The 27,495-nt window shown below is 36.3% G+C and overlaps 1 protein-coding gene across 4 annotated transcripts; it reads left to right on the top strand.

Moving 5' to 3' along the window:
* Positions 1-66: 66 nt before the first annotated feature.
* Positions 67-27,152, top strand: SPA17 (sperm autoantigenic protein 17). Of its 4 annotated transcripts, none has more exons than XM_021000580.2 (5): positions 75-181; positions 1,557-1,728; positions 5,072-5,142; positions 13,962-14,045; positions 26,840-27,152. In XM_021000580.2, exons 2-5 carry the CDS (start codon positions 1,575-1,577, stop codon positions 26,975-26,977), a joined length of 447 nt encoding a protein of 148 aa, XP_020856239.1. In that variant the 5' UTR covers positions 75-181; positions 1,557-1,574; the 3' UTR covers positions 26,978-27,152. The 4 variants fall into 4 exon arrangements, with proteins under 4 accessions (XP_078003260.1, XP_020856239.1, XP_020856237.1 ...); XM_021000578.2 differs by having other exon boundaries at positions 77-181; positions 5,072-5,175; XM_021000579.1 differs by lacking the exon at positions 75-181 and adding an exon at positions 819-877 and having other exon boundaries at positions 5,072-5,175.
* The last annotated feature ends 343 nt before the right edge of the window (positions 27,153-27,495 follow it).

Here is a 27,495-nt window from a genome sequence, read left to right as displayed (position 1 = left end):
CCCCACCCCAGCCTCTTTCATCTTCAGTACGTGAAGCGGCTGGTGGCTCCGCCAGTAAAACGAATCTAAGCTTTTTGTTCTGTTCGGCCGCCGTAGACAAGGAAACTGCAGAGAAAACGGTTACCCGGCAACGAGAAGAAACAACCGGAACCATCGGCACCGGCAGCGGGAGAAAGGAGAGGTAAGGACGGCAGCCAGTCTACTCCGTCTCCGCGACTGTTGACCGCCTTTTTCCCCTTCCCTCTTCTCCCTTTCGGCAAGTTCCCCGGAACCCTCAAAGCGACTGACGTAGCTCCTTACACTCTGCAACCCAGAGTGGCCTGCACCCCGAAAATCGGAGATCTCCCCAGTAGCGACTCCCAGCCCCCCCAGGAAAGCCTGCCCCGGAGAAGGTCGCCGCCGCTCGTCCCGTAGGTCCAGGCAGGCCCTCTCGCTCCTCTTGCCCCCAAAGCCTATCTCCCAGCCAGGCCCGAGATCTCACCTGGACCAACTCTCTCAAAAATGATCCAAACTTCCCTCCGCCACACCCCCTTCCACATGGGCGCTGATCACACCCTACTTCCCATTCCCTGTGGCCGTAGCCCTTCTACCAAGCCGGACCCTCCCTCCCCGCCACGACTCCCCTTCTGCCCAAGCCAGCCTAAGGAACCAAGACCTTAAGTGGTCTCGCCATCCTCTAGGACCCACCCTGGAGATTCACCGTCTCAAAGCTGGTGTGAACTTTTGCTGCAAGATAGGAAGAGAACTGGGCAAGACAAAGCCAACAAACATAAGAACTCCAATACCTCTGAGATTTAAGGACTTTATTTCACCCTCAGGAATGGCAGCTTAGCACATCTAGAGAGTGACATGACCCCCCTGTGCAGAAATAGATGAGGTAAAGATTGAATTTGAGGTTCTTTCATCTCTTGGGCCTTGATCTGATGGAGGGCCTCTAAATTTGTACTAGTTCTTGAGCAAATCCTAAAGGTTTTTATTTGCAGACAAGACCATCTCTACATCTTCCCTGAAGAGGGGCACTCTATAATGATAATATTTAATTAACCTAACTAATGGTTTACCTTAACACAAACATCTCTGGGAAGTAAGTAGGTATCTGGTATGATTTTTCCCATGTAAACCCAAAGAAATTAAAATACAGAGTTTAAAAAAGATTTACATCAAATCATCTACATATTTGTTGTAGAAATAAAGGATATGGCCCACTAAATGGGTCTTCCTTTGCAGTGTTCCCTTACTATCCAAAGAAAGCCTACAACTCTTTGAAGGTATAGGTGAGTCTCAGATTGTGCTCAAGAAAAGTTGAAGGGGCAGCTAGGTGGCTCAGTGGATAGAGCTCCAGCCTTGGAGTCAGGAGGACCTGACTCAGATAGTTGACATTTCCTAACTGACCCTGGGCAAGTCACTCAACCCCGATTGTCTCCCCAAAAAGAAAAGTTGAAGTAGAGAAGTATTTGTCTGTCAGAAATCATTTACTTTAGGGTTTTAATTGTGCAAATGAAGTCCAGAAGTGGAGGTTAAAGTCAGTACTCTTTAATAATCTCTGTGTACAATAGGCAGTTCCTGCCAAAGAGATGTCGATTCCATTCTCCAATACCGACTACCGAATTCCACAAGGATTTGGGAATCTTCTCGAAGGGCTGACACGGGAAATTCTGAGGGAGCAGCCGGACAATATTCCAGCTTTTGCAGCAGCATATTTTGAAAACCTACTAGAAAAAAGAGCGAGTAAGCTTAAAATGGGTCTTTTTAATTTTTTTTAAAGTTACAGAATATTTTCAGTGAAATTTGCTTAAGGAAAACTATAGATAAGTCTTTTTGATGGGTGACATTCAAATATAAGTTTTTGGCACTTGATACAGTGGTCAAAAATATGTGCCTTTTAGGCAGATGCCCTTCCAGTAGAAGAGATTTGTTTCTTAAGTGAGTTTCATTGTATTCCATTTTACTAATTCTAACCTGTTTCTTTTTGCCCTTCATAACTGGCCTTTCAAGCACTTATTAAGATCTCCTCCACGTTCAGTTTGCTCCTTGGTTTTCAAGCAGTTTGGCTAAATCATCGTCTGTCTGTCCTGTTCTGAAAAATCTCCATGAAAGAAATTCCTTGAACTCCATAACATATCTAAATATTTCTCACTTAAAAACAGTGTTCTGTAACAGAGAATCCTACATGGTTTAAATTAAATGGTGCGTAATTGTGCTTTCCCAGGGTTATTTTGAACAATCTCACATCAGAAATGATTACTTTGCTTTGAAAAGGAAACTGCCTAGGTCTATAATGCCAACTGTTTTGTTGTTTAGTTCCCCATTGTGCCCTCTCCCCCCTACCCCATTACCTCACATTCTCAAGGCCTTATTCCTGCCCAGAAACAGGGAATCTGCCTTTTCAGCCAGTGACTAATTGAGAAAAAAGGCAAGCAAACTTATTTCACTTCTACCTTCAAAATTCTCCAAGTCATAAGCCATTTAATAGGATCATGTACCCAAGACTGCAAGTAATCAAAACAGGCAACTAAGTGGCAAAGTGGATAAAGCACTAAGCCTGAAGTCAGGAAGTCTCATATTCCTGAGTTTAAATCTGGTCTCAGACACTTAATATCTGTGTGACTCTGGGCAAGTTACTTAAGTAAGTTTGACTCAGTTCCTCATTTGTAAAGTAAGCTGGAGGAGGCAGCTAGATGACACATTGGATAGAGCACTGCCTTAGACACATAACCCTTACTAGCAGTGTGACCCTAGGCAGGTCACTTAACCCTATTGCCTGGCCAAAAAATAAAATAAAATAAAATAAGCCGGAAAAGGAAATGGCAAACCACTCCAGCATCTTTGCTGAGAAAACCCCAAATGGGGTCATAGAGTTGGGCATAATTGAAAACAACCAAACACCACCCAAGACTAATCAGCAGAAGCCAAAAGTTATACTTAAAGCCTAATCTTGACTGAGACAAGCTTTCTTTTTAAGCTACGCCAATTAATATCCTTAGTGACACTTGTCCAACAATGGGATAAGGTCTCTAGAAAAACCCATGTCCCATATGGGTCGTGTTCATTTTAAAGAGAAAGAGAGAATACCTTCTCTGAGACTGGTATAATTCAAGTAGCGTACTTCCCACACTCAACATAGTTCAATTTTTTGCCCTTTCCCAGCATTGTTAGGAGCCTCTGCCTAGCCCATTTTTTTCTGTACATCACTGATCATTTATTTTAACATCTAATTATTATGATTAGGTCATGGCCTAAAAGAGATTTAACTGCCTTTCAACACTTTGATATATTCTCTAGAGAAAAAAAATGAGAAATCCTAGACTTTGGGCTAAGATGTGAAGTGTTATGAGTAGTAACTTAATTATGTTAATACAACATTAATTTTGTAAGTTAAAGCAATGAAAAAACTGTATTCATTTTGTAATTTTAGAACTCATTAACCTTGCATTATAAAAATGTTGAGTCACTGTTTCCAGATCACAGTAATTAAAGCAATTCCAGATTAATGGTCTCTAGATACTAATCTTCCAACTAATACTACTTAAATACTTCCAGCTTCTACTGATGTAGATCACAGCCCCTCTAGATCTTAATAGACTGTTTCATGAGTTGCTATGACTGAAAAGAAATCATCACCTGGTGACCAACACACTGTGGTGATATGCTTCTTTAAATTTAGTTAGACTGGAGCCTTATGCTTTACTGAAGGGTCACCTCCTCACCATGCTATCATGAGAGTAGGGCTTAAGTGGACTAATAAAAGCCCCTGACCACCAAATATAAATCATTTAGACCTTTCCATGTGCTTGAAAAAAATTATCATTTTTTAAAAGGGAGTAAAGAGATAGGTCCTTTCCAGATGAAAGAGAGACTCCTAAAGAATAAAATAAAAAGAGAACCAAATGGTCAAAAATGACTGATCTAACAGATTTAACTGATTCCAAATTTGACCTACTTTCTGTCTGTGCCCCTTCTCTTTCTTTTCTCTCTTACTTTCATCTCTTCCTATACCCAGCCTTCTCCTTGCCATGTTACATTTTAAAATCTCTCCAATAAAAGTATTTTTAGGGCAGTTATGTGTTGTGAGATAATTATTGGAGGATATTGTATGCTGATATCCATTTCTTTGTATGTCTTTTGGCCTGACCCTGTGATTTGATTGGTATAGCGTGTCCTATGAGGAAATCCCCCCTACCAGTGTAGACAACACTTAGAGAATTCCCTGGGGAATTATTGAGCGAGTAGGTGATTTGCCCAGAGTCACTCATACAGCCTGTGTGTGTAAGAAACAGGACTTGAATCCAGCTCTTATTGGCTTTGAGGCCAGCTGTCCACCCACTATGTCAGCACTGCCTCCCATGGACACTTCCAATGTAATAATAGTAACTTTTACATCATAATTTGCAACATAAATTACTCAAGGGTTTAGAGGACTGTATTTTTATCTGTCATATAGAAATTCACAGAAACTTAATAGAAATTTAATGATAATATTAAACACCAAGATCCCCAGAGAGCCATCTTAGGGATCTTTCCCTCTAAATAAAAGTTTTAGCTGAAGCAATATGGAAGGGTACATAGCTACATCTCTCTTCTCTTTAGGCATTAACCCAATTATTAGCTTCTCTGTATTGATCTTCTTTCTTTTTCATTTTTCTCCTTACCCCATTTTATCTCCTGCCCCATCTTTCCCCCACTGTGTAAAATTATTATCTCCCCACTATGATAATATTAGGTGGCACAATAAAGTAGCCAAGTGTGGTGTTAGTAATAAATGTGTTATGTACTTAGGTGGACCTGTATTCAGATCCTGCCTCAGATACATACTGGCTATGTGACTCTGGAAGAGTCACCTTAATCCCCCTCCACCTCATTTTGCTTATCTGTAAAGTGAGGTTAGTAATAGTACCTGTCTCAGATCAAAAGAGATAACATACTAAAAGGTGTTTTGCAAAACTTAAAGCACTGTATAAATGCTAACTATTATTATTATCACTATAAACAGATGTGTTTTGGCTAGCAGTAAATAACTGTTTTTACTTTTGATGTATGATAAGCCCACAATAATTCTTCATTTTTTTTTCAGAAACCAATTTTGATCCAGCAGAATGGGGGGCTAAGGTAGATGACCGCTTCTACAACAACCATGCTTTCAAGGTACAACAACCCTCTGGTGCTACTGAACCTGAGGTCAGTCTGTCTGCTCTCCCGACTAAGGCTACATAGATATGACTATTTTCTCTCAAGAATTACAAAATGCGTCACAGATATCTTATCAAATGGGATATTTTAAATGGCTTTTTTTCAGGCCAGAAATCCTACTCTGATAGATCCGAGACTTATATACTGTTAGTTAGCTTGTACTAAATATAGACCTAGACAGAGAATGTTCATGCAATTTCAACAAGTAATGGTTCGCGTGAAATGATGCTACTAAGGCAATATTGTTTTTCTCCCTTCTACTGATGGATTTACCTTGCTCATTCCATATTTTGTACAATGCCCATCCCTTGTAAGAGCATAACTGGCTCTGTAACTTTAAACAAGTCACTTAGCCTCCTTTGAACCACAGTTCCCTCATCTGTAAGGTGGAAGGTTTAAATGATTTTTAGAGTCCCTTCCAGCTGTAGGATTCTCTGATTCTGAGATCACAGACTGATATTAGGGATGCTGAGCCTGAGATAATGGAACAAAATTTTTCTCTGTTTGAAACTAATTAGGACATACAATGATTGGACATACTACTCTGGAATCATTAGTATAGTATATCTATCTGAGATAACTAGCCCATGCACCACTATCCACAGTGCACCTGCAAAATATTAGAACACAAAGAGAGAAACTAAGCTCAGCATTTTGAAAGCTTCCCCAGTGGGCTTGGGAAAATGTCTGCAAAACTCCAAAAGGAATGGTGGTGATTATTTTAGTGTTTATAGTTGTCAGGGTAGCTTCAGGATCTATTTCTTCTTTTGAATACAAAGCCTTTTTATAATTGTCCAGTGAATCATTAAGTATCTGTTGAATGGGCTTTGAAGTCAGGTGATGACTTGATATTTGTTATTATAAAGGAAGGCATCAAGTATGAAATGAGATAATATCTGGAAAGGCTCAACACAGTGCCTGGCACATAGTAGACACTTAATAAATACTCATTCTCTCCCTCCATCCCTCCCTCCAAGTTATCTAAGAGTCAAAAGTAGAAACCCCAAAGGCCATGTAGAGCAACCCATACCTGAATAAGAATCCCTTTCACAACCTGCCTAACAAGTGATCCTCAGCCTTTTCTTGAAGACTGATAGTGAGGGGCACCCCATGAGGGGCACATTATACTTTTGAATAGTTTTATTTGTTAAAAGGTTCTTCCTCCTGTCAAGCTTCACTGTGTTTCTCTGCAGTTCCCAGCCATGGCTCCTAGTTCTGTCCTCTGTTGCCAGGCAGAAATACTCCAGTTTCTTTTTCACATAATGTCCTTTAAATTATTTGAAGACAGTTATCATGCCCCTTGCCCCAGCCACATTTTCCCTTTCCCAGGCTAAATGTCTGCATTTCCTTCAACTAGTTAGTGTGTAGTATGATTTGAAGGCCCAGGACCATTTTGTTTGCCCTATTTTGGACACTTCGAATCCAATAACATTCATTAAGTGTCTACTATGTAGCAGAATACATTTAATAAGAAAGAAAGCCCCTGCTCTTATTAGTTTACATTCTGATGAGGGAGATAATACATGAAAGGAGGCAGGAAAAGGGAAGACACAGCAGGAGATACCCACGGCAGGTGCATCTTATTCCCTGGAGTTGAAACCAGGCAGCTCAGCAGATGCAAAGTAGAGTGAGTTGAGTCTACTTTCTGGCCTCCTCTATAAAGGAAGGGATTGGGTGGAATTTGGTACTCTGCCCTCCAACCATAGGGGAAGACAAGGCTAAGGCAGGGGAGATGGTGTCAATTAAGCTAGAGTTTGATGTATGGTGGTGAGTTTAGAAGTGATGAGCTTGTTCTGGGAGAGGCATCTAATTCTGTGGAGTTGAAACCAGGTGGGGCAGCCCTATTTTGGACACTTGCTAACTTATAGTTGTGCTTCCTAAAATATGATATCCATAACTGAACCCAGTTCCCCAGATGTGGTTTTAGAAAAGAGAGCACTGGTCCTGGGCACTGTACCTTTCTTAATACAACCGAAGCTTGTATTACCTTTTTTTTTGGTTGCCATATCACACTATTGATCAGTATTAAGTTTGCAGTCCATTAAAAGCCATTAAAATTTTCAAAAGAATTGCTGTCTAACTCGTATCTCCCCTGTTTTATACTTCTGAAATTGATTTTTTTAACTCACTTATTTAACTCATTTATTAGATTCAGTGCAATGTTCTATCCTGTAAGGATCTTTTTAGATGCTGTCATCCATTATGTTAACCATCCCTCTTATCTTTGTAATGTCACAAATAAAAACAGTAAACATCACCATATCAATCAAGGACAGATACCTGAGATGCTCAACTAGGGACCAGTTTACATTAAACCATTGAGGACTATTCTTTGGATCCAGCCCCATTCAACCAGTTCTGAATGCAACCTTATCATCTCCTAGCACATATCTCCCCATACTTTTCACCAATATAACAGTAAAAATATTGTCAAATGCCTTGTTAAAATTTAGGCCTCCTTTATCTACAGATTCTTCTGATCAGCTAACCTAGTAGCCTGACAAAGGAAGTGAGATTTGTCTGGCAGGATGTGTTTGGAGGAATCTATTCTTGCCCTTTGTAGTCAGCACTTCCTTTTCTAGATACTTAACCAACCATCCCTTTAATCATGCATTATCTAATTTTTGCAAGAATATTACAATCAATACTACTGGCTATAGTTTGCACCCTATATTCTCTTCCCTTTTAAAAAAAAAATTAGAACATTTGCCCTTCTCCAGTTTTGTAATGCCCCTTCTGTTCTCCACAATCTTTCTTTTTAAAAAATATTCAATTTTATTTCAGTTTTAGTTTCCAAATTCTCTCCCCCCACTCCCTCATGCATTGAGAAGACATGAAACACAAAACCAGTTTACAAATATAGAATCACATAAAACAAATTTCTGTATTAGCCATGTTCTGGGGAGGAAAGGCAAGAAAAACTGTGTGTTATTCTGAACTCTGTATCCATCAGGTCTCTATCTGGAGGCAGATAGCATTTTTCATTATAAGTCCTTTGGAATTGTGGTGGGTCATTGTATTTATCAGAGTTAACTAAGTCTTTCACAATTGATTTCTTTACAATATTGCTATTTCTGTGTAAATTGTTCTTCTGATTCTGCTCACTTCACTTTCTATCAGTTTATATAAGTCTTCCTTAAGTCTTCCTGTGTTTTTCTGAAACCCATTTCTTACAGCACAGTAGTATTCCATCACATCATATATACCCGAATTTGATCAGCCATTCCCCAATTGATAGGCATCACCTCCATTTCTAATTGTATACTACCTTCTACAGTCTTTCAAAGGTCACTGAGAATGGTTCAGCAATCACATTTGCCAGTTCTTTCAGTGTCTGAAGATTTAAATAATTTGAACTCATTAAGGCATTAAGGGCAGGTCTGTGCTGTCTTACTATTTCCCCACATATATTTTGTTTAAACTATTTGTTTCCTATCCAGTTCAAAGATATTGTCCTTACAAAGAAAACATAAGTGTATATGTGTGTGTGTGTGTGTACAAATATATGTAATTATCATTATCTTATCCCATCCTCTTTTTCCTAATCTGTAACATATAGTGTTATTATCTTATCCCATTCTCTATATGATATATTTTTATCTTTACCTTTCTTCATCAGCATCAGCTTAGAATGAGCTTTAACATTTTTATATTATTCTTACATGATTGTGCCACACTTTTGTATATTCATCCTCTGTTATGTACTATTGCCTCCATCTTTGATACATTTGTTTTTAAAATTTAAGTTGGTTGGTGAGTTTCCTTTTGTATCCACATCACTTTCCAATCTATGAACACCTTCACCTTTTCCTTTTTATCGGAATTGTTTCTCTTAGTATCCTCAGAATTTTTTTAGAACTTCTCTTGGGCTGACTTCTACTGTGAAATTTTATCTCTGTAAATCCTACCTATCTTTTTTCTGAATCCTTTTAAATCTGTTCTCCCCAAATACATGGTGCACATCAAATTATGCCCAGCTTTTCTCTCCTCCATCATAAACTCTATCATAGAGTGGTCACTTAGCCCATAATTCTCATCATTTCTACCCCATCAGTTGGTTCCTCCTTATTACTGAGAATCAGATGCAGAATAGAAAATCCCCTTCACTTTTTCCTGTACCCATTTGAAGGGTGATCATTAAGTAAATTAAGAAATGTTAAGCTCCTCTACTTTTGGTAAAGAAAGAACTCAGGAAGATATCTGCATAATTGAAATACCCATAAGTAATAATAAGATCATGGAGGTAGATCTGAACCTTAGAGTCTAAGGAACCTTAGAGTCCACTGAGTACGTATCTCTACGTCAGGCTTTTAATCTGTTTTCTGAACTCCTTATATGTTTCCTTTTTCTGTCCCAAGTGATCTGTAGTATACCTTGAAAACAATATTGCTTCAGCTTCTTTCTCTCTTAACCAAAGTACATTCCACCATACTTTCCCTTATTCTTGGATATCCCTGCTTGAGTACATCTTTTTTTTTCTTTTTTTAAAATTTATTTATTTTTAGTTTTCAACATTCACTTCCACAAGATTTTGAGTTCCAAATGTTCTCCCCATCTCGCCTCTCCCCCACCCGAAGATGACGTGCATTCTGAATACACCTTCCTTAATCTACCGTCCCTTCTATCTCTCCCCCCCTTCTCTTATCCCCTTCCCTTTCTATTTGCCTGTAGGGCAGAATAGATTTCTATACCCCATTTCCTACATTTCTTATTTCCCAGTTGCATGTGAAAGCAGTTTTTTAACATGTGTTTTTAAAACTTTGGGTTCCAAATTTTCTCCCTTCCTCCCTCCCACCCACCCTTATTGAAAAGGCAAGCAACTTGATACAGGTTATACATGTGTAGTTATGCAAAACACTTCCATAGTAGTCATGTCGTGAAAAACTAACTATATTTCCCTTAATCCTATCCTGACTTCCATTTATTCTATTCTCTTTTGACCCTGTCCCTCCTCAAAAATGTTTTCTTCTGATTACCCCCTCATACATATAATACATATATATAATTTTTTTCCCTCTAACTACCTTAATGCTGACAAAAGTCTCGTGAGTTACAAATATCATCTTTCCATGTAGGAATGTAAACAGTTCAACCTTAATAAGTCCTTTGTGATTTCTCTTTCCTGTTTATCTCTTCATGCTTCTCTTGAGTCTTGTATTTGAAAGTCAAATTTTCTATTGAGCTCTGATCTTTTCATCAAGAATACTTGAAAGTTCCTTATTTCACTGAATGTCCATTTTTTTACCCTGAAGGATTATACTCAGTTTTACTGGGTAGATGATTCTGGGTTGTAATCCTAGTTCTTTTGACCTCCAGAATATTATATTCCAAGCCCTCTGGTCCCTTAACATAGAGGCTGCTAAATCTTGTGTATCCTGATTGTGTTTCCACAATACTTGAATTGTTTCTTTCTGGCTGCTTGCAATATTTTCTCCCTGACCTAGGAACTCTGGAATTTGGCTACAATATTCCCAGGAGTTTTCCTTTGGGGATCTCTTTCAGAAGGTGATTGGGGGATTCTTTCCATTTCTATTTTGCCCTCTGGTTCTAAAATATCAGGGCAGTTTTCCTTGATAATTTCTTGAAAGATAATGTATAGGCTCTTTTTTCGATCATGGCTTTCAGATAGTCCAATAATTTTTTAAATTATCTCTCCTGGGCCTATTTTTTAGGTCAGTTGTTTTTCCACTGAGATATTTCACATTGTTTTCTATTTTTTTCATTCTTTTGTGTGAGTACTCTTCTTAATATACAGTCTTACTCCACCTTCTCCACCTTTTACATTATCATGTTTCTTTTCAATAAGGTATACCCTTCGACAGGCACATTCTTCTGAATCTCATCCCACCACTTCTCAATAAAGCATATGAAATTATATTTGCCTCAATCCATTAGGCTTTCTAGTACACAGATGTAGAGGCATCTGAACCATGGGTTTCTTCTTGCCACATGGTAACTACTTTCTAAGGGCCTAGCTTGTTGAATGTATTTTGACTATTTTCTGCCTTCCTCTTCCTTCTCAGCTTTAAGGTACTTATGATTAGATTTGCTAGACTTCAGACAAGAGCCATAACTAGGAATTTTTAACCTGGGGCAAAAACAGTTTGAAGGGAGGGCAGCAGTACCAAAGAAAGAACAAGCCCACCACAGGTTCAGAAGTACTTTTTCCCTTCTCCCACATCCTCTGCTGGCTCATGAAACTAAGCCCATGCTTCTCACTTGCTTACCGTCTCCCAGGTACCATCACCATCATATCCCTCTCTGGAGTCCACTTTTGCCTGCAACCTTCTTGAGGCACAGGCCATCAGAGAACTAGAATGTAATTTAATTCAACAAGTGTTTATTAGACTCTTACTATATGCAAGAAACTGCTAGGTAATGGAAATAAATGGCAAAATCAGCCTCAAGAAGCTAACATTCTGGAGCAGTGAGGTGGTGCAGGGGATAGGGCTCCAACTTTGGAGTCAGTAGGACCTGAGTTCAAACTGGGCCTCAGACACTTGATACTTACTAGCTGTGTGACCCTGGGCAAGTCACTTAACCCTGATTGCCTCACCAAAAAGCAAAAAAAAAAAAAAAGCTAACATTCTACTGGAGATTTACAACCCATACATAGATAAGTAAATACAAAGTATTTCAGAAGTGAACAAGGAACTGCATTAACAATTATTGGTAGATAGACCAGGAAGGCCATGTAAAGGAAGTAGCACGTGAGCTGAGCACTAACCATTTTAGGATTCTAAGAGGCTAAGTTGAGATGAGAGAAAATTCCAAACATGAAAGACAGATTTTGCAAAAAGCACAAAGGCATGAAATGGAATGTCTAAGAAAGTATAGTCAGAAAAGTAGGAAGAGAACCTAATGTCTTCCTCAGAAAAGACCAAGGAAAAGAACAGCAACAACAAGCAATAAAATACCACAAGATAATAATATTAGTATCACCAGCATTTATACTGTGCTTTGAAGTTTGCAAAGTGCTTTTACCTGTTATTTCATTTGATCTTCACAACAACCCTGTGAGGTAGGTGCTCTTATTATCATCTACATTTTACATATGAGGAGACTGAGCCAAGAGAGGTCAAGTAACTTGCCCAGAGTCACACAGCTAAATTAGTGCCTGAAGTAGGATTTGAACTCGAGATTTCCTGATTCCAAATCCAGCACTCTATCCCTTCTCTCCATTTATTATCCAAGGATTTGCCATGGAATATGGCAAGGGAATGTGGAAGGGACAGAATATATATAATGGCAATAACAGTAAGCCTTTAGACTGTGTAATAATTCAAATTGTCACCACAGCCCAGTGAGAAAGGTACTATAAGTGCTACACACAGACAGACCCCATTTTACTGATGATGGAGAGGCAGGAATGATTGCCTCTAGCTCTGTAGGAGTGAGGATAAGGAGAAAAGGCACACACAAGCACTCTGTGACATGCACTGGACCAAAACCCCAGTCTACTTCAGGCAAACGTATTTTTACATTTTTTTATTAGGTATGTTCCATCTCTGACCAGAAAGTTTCCATTCCTGTGTTTTAAATTGTAATCCATAAATCCAAATCCTGTTCTCAGATACCATTTTTTAATCAGCTTATTGATCACTTTCCAAATCTGTCACTGTCTTCTAAAGTCCTTGCCTCCAATTGGCAGCACTAATTAAAACATACTCCCTGGCCCCAGGGTCTTCAGTTTTATGCCAAGGGTTTTTGGATTCCTTGTGGCAGAATTGTTTGTGCTCATATGAATCACCAGAACTGGGAAATAGTCATTTGACCAGGCAAGTCTTGGAAGTGGTTTCTGGGAAGACAATTATTGTCTTCTTGTTGACAGATAGATGCATCAGTTCCCTGCTTAGGGAGTCACAAATCATTAGACTTCTAACAGTATCCCAGTTCCTTTTGGGATGACTTTTCCTTAGATGTTTAATTCAAGGGACCTCTACTTTCCCTGAACCCTTTGAAAACTGCTTTCCTAAAATCTGCCATGAATGTCAAATTATGCCCAATTTCCTTCACAATTCCAAAGCCTTCCAAATCACTTTCACTTATCCTCCTTTTCCTTCTTCAGTTCAGATCCTTCTCTCATATATATAGTCTTCTCCCCCCAGAAGCTGAAAGTAGCAATAGTCATTTTTTCTATGTATAGAAAATTCTCTCTTTACTTTATAATGAAAGGTTTTTTATTTAGCCTTTACCCACAAACTTCATCAACCATATCAATTGGACTATATATCTATATCTATATCTATATATATATATATATATATATATATATATACACACATATATGTATATTGTATACATACATGTATACATTATACCATGTATAGAACAGTGTTTAGTTGGTATTTCTCTGAGATTTGAGAGCTTCATATTTTGTGTATGATTCATTATAATGTCATCAGCATGTGATATAAAGTACTGTTTTAGTGGCCAATACTACAAAAGAAAAAGCTCTTTACTGGAATCAGTTAATCTTCTAAAATGAGAAGTTGAAGCATTTTTACTGATTTATCATGTGTTTGTTGCTTGTTTATTCCTATTTCACACTTTTATCATTCCTACTCATTCTTTCCTGCCTTAATTCGTTTTAGTTCAACAAGTATTTAGCAAGCTCCTATTGTGTCCAAGGTAATGTGCTTTCCTAGACTTTACTCATTTTATGTTTATCTTTATTCTATAGCAGCTTTGGCCATTTTGATTGATCTTTATTCTTTAGCAGCTTTGGGCATTTTGACTTGAGATCTTACCTACTTGATCTCTGCTTTCTATAGGAGGTACCACCTGAAAAATGTGCACCTGAAAAAGATACATCTCAGGAAACAGTGAAAGAGCAGGAAACACAGGCATCATTTGTGGTAGGTGATTCTTCACATCATTCAGGATTTGGCCCAAACAGTATTATCATTACCCAACTATATACCAAACATTAATCCCATGTATTATATTAGCTGTTATGGGCAGCTAGGTGTGCAGGCCTGGATTCAGGAAGACTCATCTTCCTAAGTTCAGATATAGCCTCAGAGACTTACTACCTGTGTGATCCTGGGCAAATCACTTTAACCCTCTTTCCCTTAGTTTCCTCATCTGCAAAATGAGCTGGAGAAGGAAATGGCAAAGCACTCCAGTATCTTTGCCAGGAAAACCCCAAATGGGATCACAGAGTCAGACATGACTGAAACAACTGAACAACAAAATTGTCTATTATAGTTATGAGGGTTACTTTTTTTTTTACAACTTATTAAGCATCAGTGAAGATCTAATTAAGATATTGTCAACCACGCCCAGTTATACTTGCTTATGTTTATCCTGTTATACTCATATTTTATTTGCAGAAAGTCCATTTTGAGAAGTAATGAGCCTAAAATGCCAGAATTAAGAGTATGAGCTCAGTTTAATAGGCAATAAAAAATCATCATAGGTTCTTAATAGTTATATTATGAAAGCAAAATTATTCTTATCATCAGTATGGAAATTGGATTGAGGATGGGAAAGGGAGGAAAAACTTTTAAACAATTAAAGCCATCCAAGAGTGGAATGAACTGGACTACCTTGTTTGAGGGAGGTAGTGATTGAGCTTTTTGTAGGCATTAAATTTAATTTGTAATTATGATTATTCAAGTAGAAGCTACATTGCCACTTGTTCAATGTATTGTAGAAGGGCTTCCTGATCAGATATGTTCATATGACCTCTGAGTTCCCTTCAAAGTAGGAGATTCTATGATTCTACTTCCCTCCTTCCTCATATTTTCTGAATCTGAAACTCATTTTGATCTTGCCAATTTCTAACTTCAGCTTAATTTTTTTTTTTGCCTCTAGTGGGAGATTTTGAAAGTTTCCCTTTAAAGAGCATCAACAGATTGTGGGAAGATAGTGCATGCATTAAGGCAGGAAATTACTTGGCTCTCCCAAATTGCCCCCCTAAAAAATAACGTAAAATAATGCCTCAAGGTGAATTTTACAGTAACAGAAATAATCAAAAGTCATAATAAAACAGTAGTGCAGCCTAAGACAACTTGGGAAGATGTTAGAAAAGATTTGGCCTACAGGGTGGTGGTCTGGCCCAAAGAGAAGTGCAGATACTACCACGTCAACAAATAGCAAGCCCTGGGAGCAGTTGTGTCAAGGTAGTAGCCTCTGTTTTCGGAACTTTAGCCCAACAAACAGTGTCAGGATCAGGCGTGGGGATCAGGCAAGCTGATCAGGGCAAGACTGCAGGCACTCTATTGGTACTTAGAGTGGGAGACGGAGAGTTACCCAACTGGTGAGTGCCATGGCAAAGGGGTAGGGGTCCTGCTGGTTATGCTTACTCACAGGAAAGCAGAGTCTCTGATTTAGGGTCCAGGGCAGAGGGGCAAGCTCAATCTTGTTCATCCAGGAGACCAGTAGTACATTCTAGATTGTGAGAGCATTTGTGGTGGTTGCAATGCTGGGGGCCCTGGTTGTGGCTCAAGGGAACAGAGGAGTATTTGAGATGACTCATGGTTCAAGGCATGAGCCAGAAGAGCAGTGACCACACCTGGCCTTGGATCACAGTATATTGGAAGAAAAAAAAAAATCAAAGACCCCTTCAGACAGACCTCTGAATACAACAGCACAAAAAACCTAAAGCCTGAGACATTATCCCCCAGCAGCAGAGCCTAACCTTAACATAAAGTTGATAGCCAAGAAACAGGCCACTAAAAATGAGTAAACATCTAAGAAAGAACCTGACCAAAGATAGTTACTATGTGGTAGAGATGATCAGGGTTCAAACTCAGAAGACAGTTAGGTCAAAACAGCTACTTATACAGCTTCAAAGAAAAATGCAAAAATGGGCACAAGCCCAAAAAGAGTTCTTGGAAGAGCTTAAAAATGACTTTAAAATCCAATAAGAGAGGTAAAGAAAAAATGGGAAACAAAACGGGTAATACAAGAAAATTATGAAAAGAAAAATATGAAGAAAATAACTCCTAGGGGCAGCTATGTGGCATAGTGTATAGAGCACTAGCCCTAGAGTCAGGAGAGCCTAAGTTCAAATCTAACCTCAGACACATAACACTAGCTGTATGACTTCTGAGCAAGTCACTTAGCCCCAATTGCCTCATATAAGAAAAAAAAGAAAAAGAAAATAACTCTTAAAAAGTAGAATTGGGCAAGGGGAACCTAATGACTTCATAAGACATCAAGAAATAATAAAGCAAAATCAAAAGAATGAAAAAATACAAGAGAATATAAAATATCTCATTGGAAAAATAACTGACCTAGAAAACAGATCAAGGAAAGATAATATAAGAATTATTGGACTATCTGAAAGTGATAATCCCAAAAAAGTCTTATTAAGGAAAAGAACTGGAGAGTAAAATAGAAATTGAAAAAATCCATTCATCACCATCTGAAAAAGATCCCAAAATGAAAACTCACAGGAACATTATAGCAAAGTTTCTTTTTTTTAAAATTGGTGGTGGGGGGAAGAGGAGAGGCAATCAGGGTTAAGTGATTTGCCCAGGGTCACACAGATAGTAAGTGTCAAGTAACTGAGGTGTATTTGAACTTGGGTCCTCTTGACTCCAAGGCCAGTGGTCTGTCCACTGTGCCACTTAGCTACTCCTATAGCTAAGTTTCAAACTCCCAAGTCAAGGAGAAAATATCACAAGCAACTAAAAAGAAACAATTCGGATACTGTAGAGCTAATGTCAGGATAACATAAAATTTAGCAGCTTCTATATTGAAAGACCAGAGGGTATGGAATGTGATATTCCAAAGAGCAAAGGAGGTGGGTTTGCAACCAAGAATAACTTACCCAGCAAAGCTGAATGTAACCCTTCAAGGGAAAAAAAAAAGGTATTTAATGAATTTTAAAACGTTCAGGCATTCTTGAGGAAACAACCAGAACTGAACAGAAAATTTGACTTACAAATATAAGAATCAGGAGAAGCATAGGAAGGTAAACATGATGGACTAATCATAAGGGGTTCGATAAGGTTAAACTGTTTACTTCTTATATGAGAAAATGATATTTGTAACTCTTAAGAATGTTGTCATTTGTGGAAGGTGAAAGATAAAATGACCGAGGAAACAAAAGTTTGATCTTCTGAGCGTATTGCTGTATTAAGCAATGCATACCAATTTCTCAACAAACCAGAACCAGACCTCCTCACCTACCAATTTCTCAACAAACCAGAACCAGACCTCCTCACCTTAGGCCTGGACCCTGCATACGGGGGTAGACAGACATTTATACATTAAAAATAATCAAATAACACCAATTTAAAGGAAACAATATAACATTAGGTAATCTGATTTCTAATTGGATGAAAGATTAGGAACTTTCTAAGTAGGGAGGGGAAGAGCGAACAGGTGCAGTTCCCTGCATTCAAAAAAAGGATGCCTCACTCTCCACCCACCCCCCAAAGTGTGTGTCTGTAAACAATCAAAGGAACATGGAAACAATAACTGATTCTTTAGTATGGAGTCTGTTTTCAGATAAGACATATGTGTTGCTTGAAATGTACGATTATGAGAACACACCTTGCATCAATCTTTGTGTCTGACTAGGTTTCTGATCAACATAACTGAAGTCCTTGGTTAAGGGTCATTAAGCAGCAGATTTCTCAGCCATAGGTTCTAACAATACAATGAGGTGTTCTCCCAATTCCCATAGCTGAATAAAATTTTCTCACAAGATAGAAGTTAGACTAAACCTATAATTGAATAGAAAGGGAACTGAGCTAGCTCCAAAATTCAATCACAAGATAGAGTTAGTGTGGTTTACTCAGTTCCCACAGTTTAACTGCTTGCTGTCCTAATCCTCTCAATTCCCTCAATTATTAGGGTAACTAAGAAGAGTGTAACATAGATAGAGGGCTTGGGTCTGAGTCAATTGTGACAGAATGAGCCTAAAAACTAAAACTAGGTAGGGAGAGATAAAGTGGAGAGGCATGAATGGAAGAACTTTTACAGGGGAGAGGAGGATGAGGTGGAGGATGGGCAGCATGGCAACCTTATTTTCATCAGAATTGGGTTAAAGAGGCAATAACATACCTAGTTGAGTATAAAAGTCTTCTTAACTCACAGAGAAATAGGAGGGCAAGCGGATAGGATAAGAAAGGGTCTTTTGGAAGTACAGAGTAGGGAGGCAGTGGTCAGAAGTAAAATAGACTTCGGGGGGGTAAAAAGATAGAGAGAGACAGATAAGTCTAAAGCTAGTAATTATAACTTTCAATGTGAATAGAATGAATTCACCCATAAAATGGAAATGAATAGCAAAATGGATCAAAAAGCAGAACCTGACAATACATTGTTTACAAGAAATATTTAACAATGAGAGACACACATAAAGTAGAGCTGGACTAGAATTTATTATGCTTTAGCTGATATGAAAGAAAAAAGCAGGAGTAGCCATCATGATTGTCAGACAAAGTTAAAGCTAAAATAGATTTAATTAAGAGATAAACAGTGAAACTACTACATTATGTTAAAAGTTAGTATGAAGTAATATCGATACTAAATACATATGCACCAAATGATATAGCATCCATATTCCATAAGGAAAAAGTAAATGAATTACAGGTGGAAATAGATAGCAAAACTAAAATAGTAGGGAACATCCATCCTCCCATCTCAGAACTTGATAAATCTAACTAAAAAATAAATAAGAAAGAAGTCAAAGAGATCAATAGAATCCTAGATAAGATAGATATCACAGACACCTAGAGAGAACTGAATAGGAATGGAAAGAAATATATCTTTTTCAGCAGTACATGGCACCTTTTTAAAAAAGGACCAGGGCATAAAAATCTTATACTCAAATTCAGAACAGCAGAAATATTAAATACATCCTTTTTAGATTATAATGCAACAAAAATTACATTTAATAAAGGATCTTGTAAACACAAATTAAAAATTAATTGGAGACTAAATCGTCTAATCTTAAAGGAGTGGCTCAAATAATAAATTATTGAAACAATAATTTTATTGAAGAGAATGATGAGACAGCATACCAAAACGTATGGAATGCAGCAAAAGCAATAATCAGAGGAAAATGCATATGTCTAAATGCTTACATTAGTAAAATAAAGAAAGGCAGACCAATGATTTGGGTATGCAATTTTTTTCAGGATTATTGTCTTCTTTTAATTTATTTATTTTTAGTTTATTTTTAGCTTTTGAGTTTTAAATTTTCTCCCCTTCTCTCCCCGACTCTCTACCCAAGACAGCATGCAATCTGATATAAGCTCTACATATACATTCCTATTAAACATATTTTCACATTAGTCATGTTGTAAAGAAGAATTAGAACCAACAGGAGGAACGAGAAAGAAAAAACAAAATAGAAGAGGAAAAAAAGAGCAAATAGTATGCTTCCATCTGCATTCAGACTCCATAATTCTGTCTCTGGATGTGGATAGCATTTTCCATCATGAGGCTTTTGGAGATGTCTAGGATTCTTTGCATTGCTAAGAAGAGATGAGTCTATCAAAGATAGTCATTGTACATTGTGGCTGTTACTGTTCTGCTCACTTCACTCAGCATCAGTCCATATGAATCTTTCTAGGTTTTTCTGAATTCTGCTTACTCATCATTTTTTTTTTTTGGTTAAGGCAATTGGGTTGGGGTTAAGTGACTTACTCAGAGTCACACAGCTAGTATTATATGTCTGAGGCCAGATTTGAACTCAGGTCCTCCTGACTCTAGTGCCAGTGCTCTATCCATTGCTCCACCTAGCTGTCCCTCATCATTTCTTATAGCACAATAGTATTCCATTACATTCATATACCACAATTTGTTCAACCATTCCCCAATTGATGGGCATCCCCTCAATTTCCAATTGTTTGCCACCACAGAAAGAGCTGCTATAAATATTTTTATACACGTGGGTCCTTTTTCCATTTGTATGATCTCTTTGGGATACAGCCCTAGAAGTGGTATTGCTGGGTTAAAAGAGTATGCACATTTTTATGGCCCTGTGGGCATAGTTCCAAATTGCTTTCCAAAATGGTTGGATCATTTCACAACTCCGCCAACAATGCCTTAGTGTTCTGGTTTTCCCACATCTTCTCCAACATTTATCATTTTCCTGTCTTGTCATCTTGGCCAATCTGGTAGGTGTGATATGGTACCTCAGAGTTGTTTTGATTTGTATTTCTCTAATCAGTAGTGATTTAGATCATTTTTTGATATGATTATAGATAGTTTTAATTTCTTCATTTTAGAACTGCCTTTTCATATCCTTTGACCATTTGTCAATGGCTTGTATTCTTATAAATTTGACTTAGTTCTCTATGTATTTTAGAAATGAGGTCCTTATCAGAGATACTGGCTGTAAAAATTCTTTCTCAGTTTTCTGATTCCCTCCTAATCTTGGTTCCATTGGCTTTGTTTGTGCAAAAACTTTTTAATTTAATGTAATCAAATTATCCATTTTACATTTCATAATGTTCTCTATCTCTTGTTTGCTCATAAATTCATCTGTTCTCCATAAATCTGATAGGTAAACTATCCTTGCTCTTCCAGTTTGCTTATAGTATCAGCCTTTATGTCCAAACTGTTGTACACATTTTGACTTTATTTTGGTATATGGTGTAAGATTTTGGTCTATGCATAGTTTCTGTCATACTCTTTTTCCATACAGTTTTCCTAGCAGTTTTTGTCAGATAGTGAGTTCTTATCCCAGAAGTTGGGGTCTTTGGGTTCATCAAACAATAGATTGCTGTAGTCATTGACTACTATGTCTTGTATACCTAACCTATTCCACTGATCCACCACTCTGTTTCTTAGCCAGTACCAAGTAGTTTTGAAGACTCCTGCTTTATAATACAATTTAAGATCTGGAATGCTAGGCCACCTTCCCCTGCATTTCTTTTCATTAGTTCCCTTGATATTCTGGACTTTTTGTTCTTCCAAATGAATCTTGTTATTATTTTTTCTAGCTCTATAAAATACTTTTTGGTAGTTTGATTGGTGTGGCACTGAATAAATAAATTAATTTAGGTAGACTTGTCATTTTTATTATATTAGCTTGGCCTACTCATGAGCAACTCATGTTTTTTCCAGTTATTTAGATCTGACTTTATTTGTGTGAAAAGTGTTTTGTAATTGTGTTTCTATAGTTCCTGGGTTTCTTTTGGCAGGTAAACTCCTGAATGCTTTATAACTTCTGTAGTAACCTTAAATGGAATTTCTCTTTCTGTCTCTTACTGTTGGCCTTTGTTAGTAATATATAGAAATGCTGATGATTTATGTGGGTTTATTTTATATCCTGTAGCTTTGCTAAAGTTGTTTATTATTTCAATTAGGTTTTTTTGCAATTTTTAAAAAAAATAGAAAAAGAACAAATTAAAAATCTCCAATTAAACACCAAATTGGAAATCTTGACAATTAAAGGTGAAATTAATAAAACTGAATGTAAGAAAACCATTGAATTAATAAATAAAACTAGGAATTGATTTTATGAAATACCCAACAAAATGGATAAACCATTGGTTATATGATTTTTAAAAAGAGAAGAAAAGCAAATCACTAGTATCAAAAATAAAAAGAGTGAATACACCACTAATGAAAATGAAATTAAAGCAATTATTAGGAGTTATTTTGTCCAGTTATATGCCAATAAATTTAACAATTTAAGTGAAGTGTAAGAATACTTACAAAAATATAAACTGTCCAGATTAACCAAAAAGGAAATAGAATATCTAAATAAACTTATTTTAGAAAAAGAAATTGAACAGGCCATAAATGAGCTTCCTAAGAAAAAAGAATCAAGACCAGATGGATTTAGAAGTGAATTCTATCACAGTAACAGTTTGACAAATTACTATGAAATAACTAAGTTATTCTGAGGATTATAAATACTCAGATCAACTACAAAGGACCTATGAAGAAGGATACTAACCACCTCCAGAGAAAGAACTGATAAATAGAAATATGCATAGTATGGTTTTACATATATATTTATATATGTGTGTCAAATGGTGACTTCTAGTGCAGGGTAGGGAGGGAAGGAAGGAGGGAGACAGTTCAGAACTTGCCATGTAACCAAAAAATAAATAAAATTAAATAAAAAAGCAAAATTTTAAAAAGAAAGAAAAGTGATAATGAGACTACAAATGTTGGGATGTAATTGTGAATATTTCACATTGGTTCAGTTAAATGTAAATTAAACAAGAGTGCCTTTTGAAAGCACACTTATATAAATCCTTTGACATTTAAAGATACTATTATAGTTTTGATATAACATATAGCCTACCTTAATGACTCTATACCAATTTCACTCTTTGATAATAAAGCAAATTGTTATCCTCTGTGATCCTTTATGATCTGTAATAAAACTTGCCTCATTGTCAAGTCAGCAATGACTTATGTTAGAAGTATCCTTTAATTTATAGCATGATAATTTCTTAATTTAGAGTATTTAATTTTATTAAAAACACAATTTTGATTAATTAGAGCTAACAGGAATTGTTCTACTTAAAAAATTAGTGTCCGATGGAGACTAATTTTCTGAAGGGCTCCAATGTAATTTTTTCTCTATTTCCTTTCAAATCATTCAAAGACTAAGTTCATTTCTTCTGTTTTTTCACCCTAACTTATCATAGCCTTCACAGAAACATTAAATTTTACTTTCTTTTCTATTGTTTCCTGATTTTAAAACAAGTTTTTCTCTCTCTGGGAGCCCTTTGGGATTCACCTTCAATCTGGGAATCCCAATGTAGAGGCTAATATAGAGGATTTTCTTGATGTCTTCATGTTGGTTGTTTAAAAACAGTAACAACAGAAGTAAATAAATTCTAACTTTATTTACTTTTGGAGAGAAAACTGAAAGTCTAAAATTTTCATGTTCTGTCTTTTAATTTAAAAAATCACATTTCCATCCTTCCATAAATTTGTTCATTCTCTTTTTTTAAAAAATGGATTCTACCAAACATTTAAAGATCAACTAATTCTAATATTAAATAAATTATTTGGAATAATAGGCAAGGAAGGAGTCCTACAAAATTCCTTTTACAGCATAAATTTGGTGCTGATACCTAAACCAAGAAGAGCAAAAACAGAAAGAAAATTATAGACCAGTTTTTCTAATGAATATTGATGTAAAATCCTAAATAAAATACTCACTAGGAGACTACAACAACATATTATAAAGATTACATATTGTGACCAAGTGAGAATGTAGACATAGTTCAATGTAAGGAAAACTATTAATATAATTAATATATCAATAACAAAAGTAACAAAAAATCATATGATTATGTCAATAGATGCAGAAAAAGCTTTTGACAAAGTACAACGCTCATTCCTATTTAAAAAAAAACACTTGAAAGCATAGGTATAAATGGCTCTTTCTTGCAAACTTAATTTTTTTTTTTGGTGAGGCAGTCAGGTTAAGTGACAGCTAGTGAGAATCGTGTGTCTGACGCCAGATTTGAACTCAGTCCTCCAAACTCCAGGGCCTATGCTCTATATTTTTCTTTAAAATTATAAGAAACATCTACCTAAAACCCATCAGCAAGCATTATCTGTAATAGGGATAAGCTAGAAGCCTTCACAAGTAAGATCAGGAGCAAAACAAGGATGCCCATTATCACCAATATTATTCAGTATTACACTAGAAATGCTAGTAATAGCAATAAAAGAAGAAAAAGAAATTAAAGGAATCAGAATGGGCAGTGAGGAAAAAAATATCTCTTTTGCAGATGATATTGATGATATACTTGGAAAATCCTAGAGATTCAACTAAAAAATTGGTTGAATCAGTCAATAGTTTTAGCAAAGTAGCAGGATATAAAGTAAACCTGCGTAAATCGTCAGCATTTCTTTATATCATTAATCCCTGCAAGAGGAGATAGTAAGAGAAATTTCATTTAAAATAACCATAGACAATATAAAATCCCTTAGAAGTAAGCCTGCCAAGACAAACCTAGGAAATATATGAACATAATTGTAAAATACTTTTTAAACAAATTGGAGAAATGTCCATTGCTCATGGGTGGGCTGAGCCAATATAATAAAAATGACACTTGTACCTAAACTAATCTACTTATTCATTGTCATCTCAATTAAACTGCCAAAACTTATTTTATTGAGCTAAAAAAAATTGATAAATTTTGTTTGGAAGGGCAAAAGGTCAAGAATAGCAAAGGAATTAATGGAAAAAAAAATGTAAAGGAAGCAGCTCTAGCAGTACCAGATCTTAAACTGTATTATGAGGCAATAATTATCAAAACTATCTGGTACTGGCTAAGAAATAGAATGATAAATCAGTGGAATAGAGTAGACATACCATACACAGTGGTAAACGATTATAGTGACCTTATTTTTTATAAAAGTCAAGATCTAAGCTTTTGGAGGGAAAAGGGACCTATTTATATAAAAACATTGATAGCATCTCTTTTTGTGGTATCTAAGACTTGGAAATTGAAGGGAATGCCCACCAATTGGGAAATGGATGCACAAGTTGTGGTATATGATTGAAATGGAATGTTGTTTTGTGAGAAATGATGAGCAGGATGATTTCAGCAAAACCTGGCAAGATTTATATGAACTGATGCGGAGTGGAGTGAACAGAACAGGAGAACATTGTACATAGTTACAGCAATATTGTATAATGAACAATTATGAACGACTTAGGTATTCTCAGCAATACAATGATCCAAGACAATCCCGAAGGACTCATGATGAAAAATGCTATCTAGCTCCAGAGAAAGAACTGATGGCATCTGAATACAGACTGAAGCATACTATTTTTCACTTTCTTTCTTTTTCCTTAGTTCAAGTTTTCTTCCTCAAAATGACGGATATGGGAATATATTTTACATGATTTGCACATTTATAATCTATATCAATCAGATTGCTTACCATCTCAGAGAGGGGAAAAGGGAGGGAAGGAGAGATAGAATTTGGAACTTAAAAAAAGAATTGTTTTTATATGTAATTGGGAAAAATAAAATATCTTTTTAAAGATGTATGCTTTTGGGATAAGAACTCACTATTTGGCAAAAATTACTGGGGAAACTGGAAAGCAAGTCTGACAGAAACTAGGTATAGACCAGTATCTTACATCATTTATCAAGATATAGTCAAAATGGAACATGACCTAGACATAAATGGAGATATCATAAGCAAATTACAAGAGCATGGAACATATTACCTATCATATTTATGTATTGGAGAAGAATTTATGAATAAACAAGAGATAGCATCATGAGATGTAAAATGGACAATTTTAATTACATTAAATTAAAAAGGTTTTGTACAAATAAAGCCAATGTAGCCAAAATAAAAGGAAAGCAAAATATTGGGGCAGGAGAGAGATTTTATAGTTTCTTCAATGAATGCTTCATATCTCAAAATTATGTAGAGAATGAGTCAAATTTATAAGAATGAGTCATTCCTCAGTTGATAAATGGTCGAAGGATATGAATAGGCAGTCTTTGGGAGAAGAAAGAGCCATGTGAAAAATGCTCTAAATCATTATTGATTAGAGAAATGCAAATTAAAACAACATTGAGGTACCATCTCATATCTGTCAGATTGGTTATAATGGTAGAAAGGGAAAATGACAAATATTGGAGGGGATATGGAAAAATTGGGATTCTAACACTGCTGGTAGAACTGTGAACTGATCCAACCATTTTGGAGAGCAATCTGAAATTATATCCAAAGAATTTTGTGTAGATCTTTGGACTCAGCAATACCACTATTAGGTCTTTTTCCAAGGTGATCAGGGAAAAATAAAAAGAACATATATGTTCTAAAATACTTTAAATCAACTTTCTTGTGGTAGCAAAGAACTAGAAATTGAAGGGATGTCCATCAATTGGGAAATGGCTGAATAAGTTGTGGTATACGATTGTGATGGAATACTACTGTGCTTTAAGAAATGATGAGCAGATTAATTTTAGAAAAACATTGAGAGACTTGCATGAAATAATACAGAGTGAAACAAGCAGAACCAAGAGAACATTGTATTACAGTAATAACAACATTATTGGAAGAGTAATTGTGAATAACTAAGCTATTCTGAATAATTTGAATGTGCAAATCAACTACAAAGGATTTAATGAAGTAAAGTGCTATCCACCTCCAGAGAAAGACCTGATATATGGAGGTTTGTATTGTATGGTTCCACATATATATCTATATCAAATATTGACCTTCTCAAATGTGGGGGTTGGGAGGGAGGCAGACAACTCAGAACTCAAAATGTAAGAAAAAATGAAATAAAATAAATATATTTTAAAAAAAAATAAAGGTTATTTTATGGGTTTGATTAGCAAATTAAGAACTTCATATCCTAAAAGTACAACTGTGTTGCTTATGAAACAATGAAATGTTTACTATTCTGTCTGAAATTTATACCAAGCTTCAATTATCATTACATATTTCTCCAAAAAGTATTACTTCAGAACTATTTTGAAAAAATGCACATATAACTTAGGAATGATTTGTTTTTGTCACAAAGATATTTTTAAAAGCTACAAAAGAAAATGCCTGCTCTTTGGGCATTTTCCATTTGGTGTATAAATGGCAAGACAATATAGAAAATTCCCTCAGGAGGCAACAGTTCTTTAGTTGTTGCATTTTCAAGTTGCTGTAACTTTTACATCCATTTTTAATGTATCACAAATATGGAGTGTTTAAAATCTTTTCATTCTCTTCTACTTTAATGAAGGAGGAAACTACTACTGATGAAGAGGAAGAGGCTGCTGCTGCTGCCGTCAAAATCCAGGCAGCATTTCGGGGACATAAGGCAAGAAAGGAAATGAGGGAAATGAAAGAAGGTAGCACTGAGGAGCAGGAAATGGAGTGACTGTTTTTATCATAGATAGCCAAGGGGAAAAAAAATTGCTCGAATCCATCAACCCTATGTGAGGTTATCATTTTTTTTTCCTTAGTAAGGGAAATTTGATGTAGCAAAATGACATTTGTTGCTGTTGTGAGAATCTGTCATGAGTTTAATAAACATGCCACTTTAAACATGCCAATTTGAGTTTTGTTTTGTTTTGTTTTGTTTTTTGAGGCTATAAGTCTCATTTGTACTTATTCTGAATCCCCACTCGTAGAGACCCTAGAGCTTATGAATTTTGTATCTGGTAGAGGAGAACTAATTGGTTTTCCTGTCATGATTTAAAGACAACATTTACTATCCCTAGGTTCTGATCTAATATTTCTCAGGAAAAATCAGATACAATAGATTACTTTGGAGTGAATTAATATACTTTGTCCCACAAGTGTCTTATTCTACAAAGCAGCAGGAATTAATTTGGCCATCAAGATTGCATTAAGGGCTAAATTTACCTCCAATCCTACACAGAGTGGCCTGACTTG

Source organism: Phascolarctos cinereus, unplaced genomic scaffold (genome assembly GCF_003287225.1).
Source record: "Phascolarctos cinereus isolate Bilbo 61053 unplaced genomic scaffold, phaCin_HiC Scaffold_726;HRSCAF=1367, whole genome shotgun sequence".
In the NCBI taxonomy this organism is placed as follows: domain Eukaryota; kingdom Metazoa; phylum Chordata; class Mammalia; order Diprotodontia; family Phascolarctidae; genus Phascolarctos; species Phascolarctos cinereus.
Note: the sequence above shows the minus strand (reverse complement) of the source record. Positions and strands in the feature narration are given on the sequence as shown.

What these genes read in the sequence shown, in the direction of transcription:
- SPA17 (XM_021000578.2), top strand. Translation starts at nt 1,575, where the DNA reads ATGTCGATTCCATTCTCCAATACCGACTACCGAATTCCACAAGGATTT. An exon ending in CTGGTGCTACTGAACCTGAG is followed by an intron (nt 5,176 to 13,961) that starts GTCAGTCTGTCT and finishes TGCTTTCTATAG; the next exon opens with GAGGTACCACCTGAAAAATG. An exon ending in AAACACAGGCATCATTTGTG is followed by an intron (nt 14,046 to 26,839) that starts GTAGGTGATTCT and finishes ACTTTAATGAAG; the next exon opens with GAGGAAACTACTACTGATGA.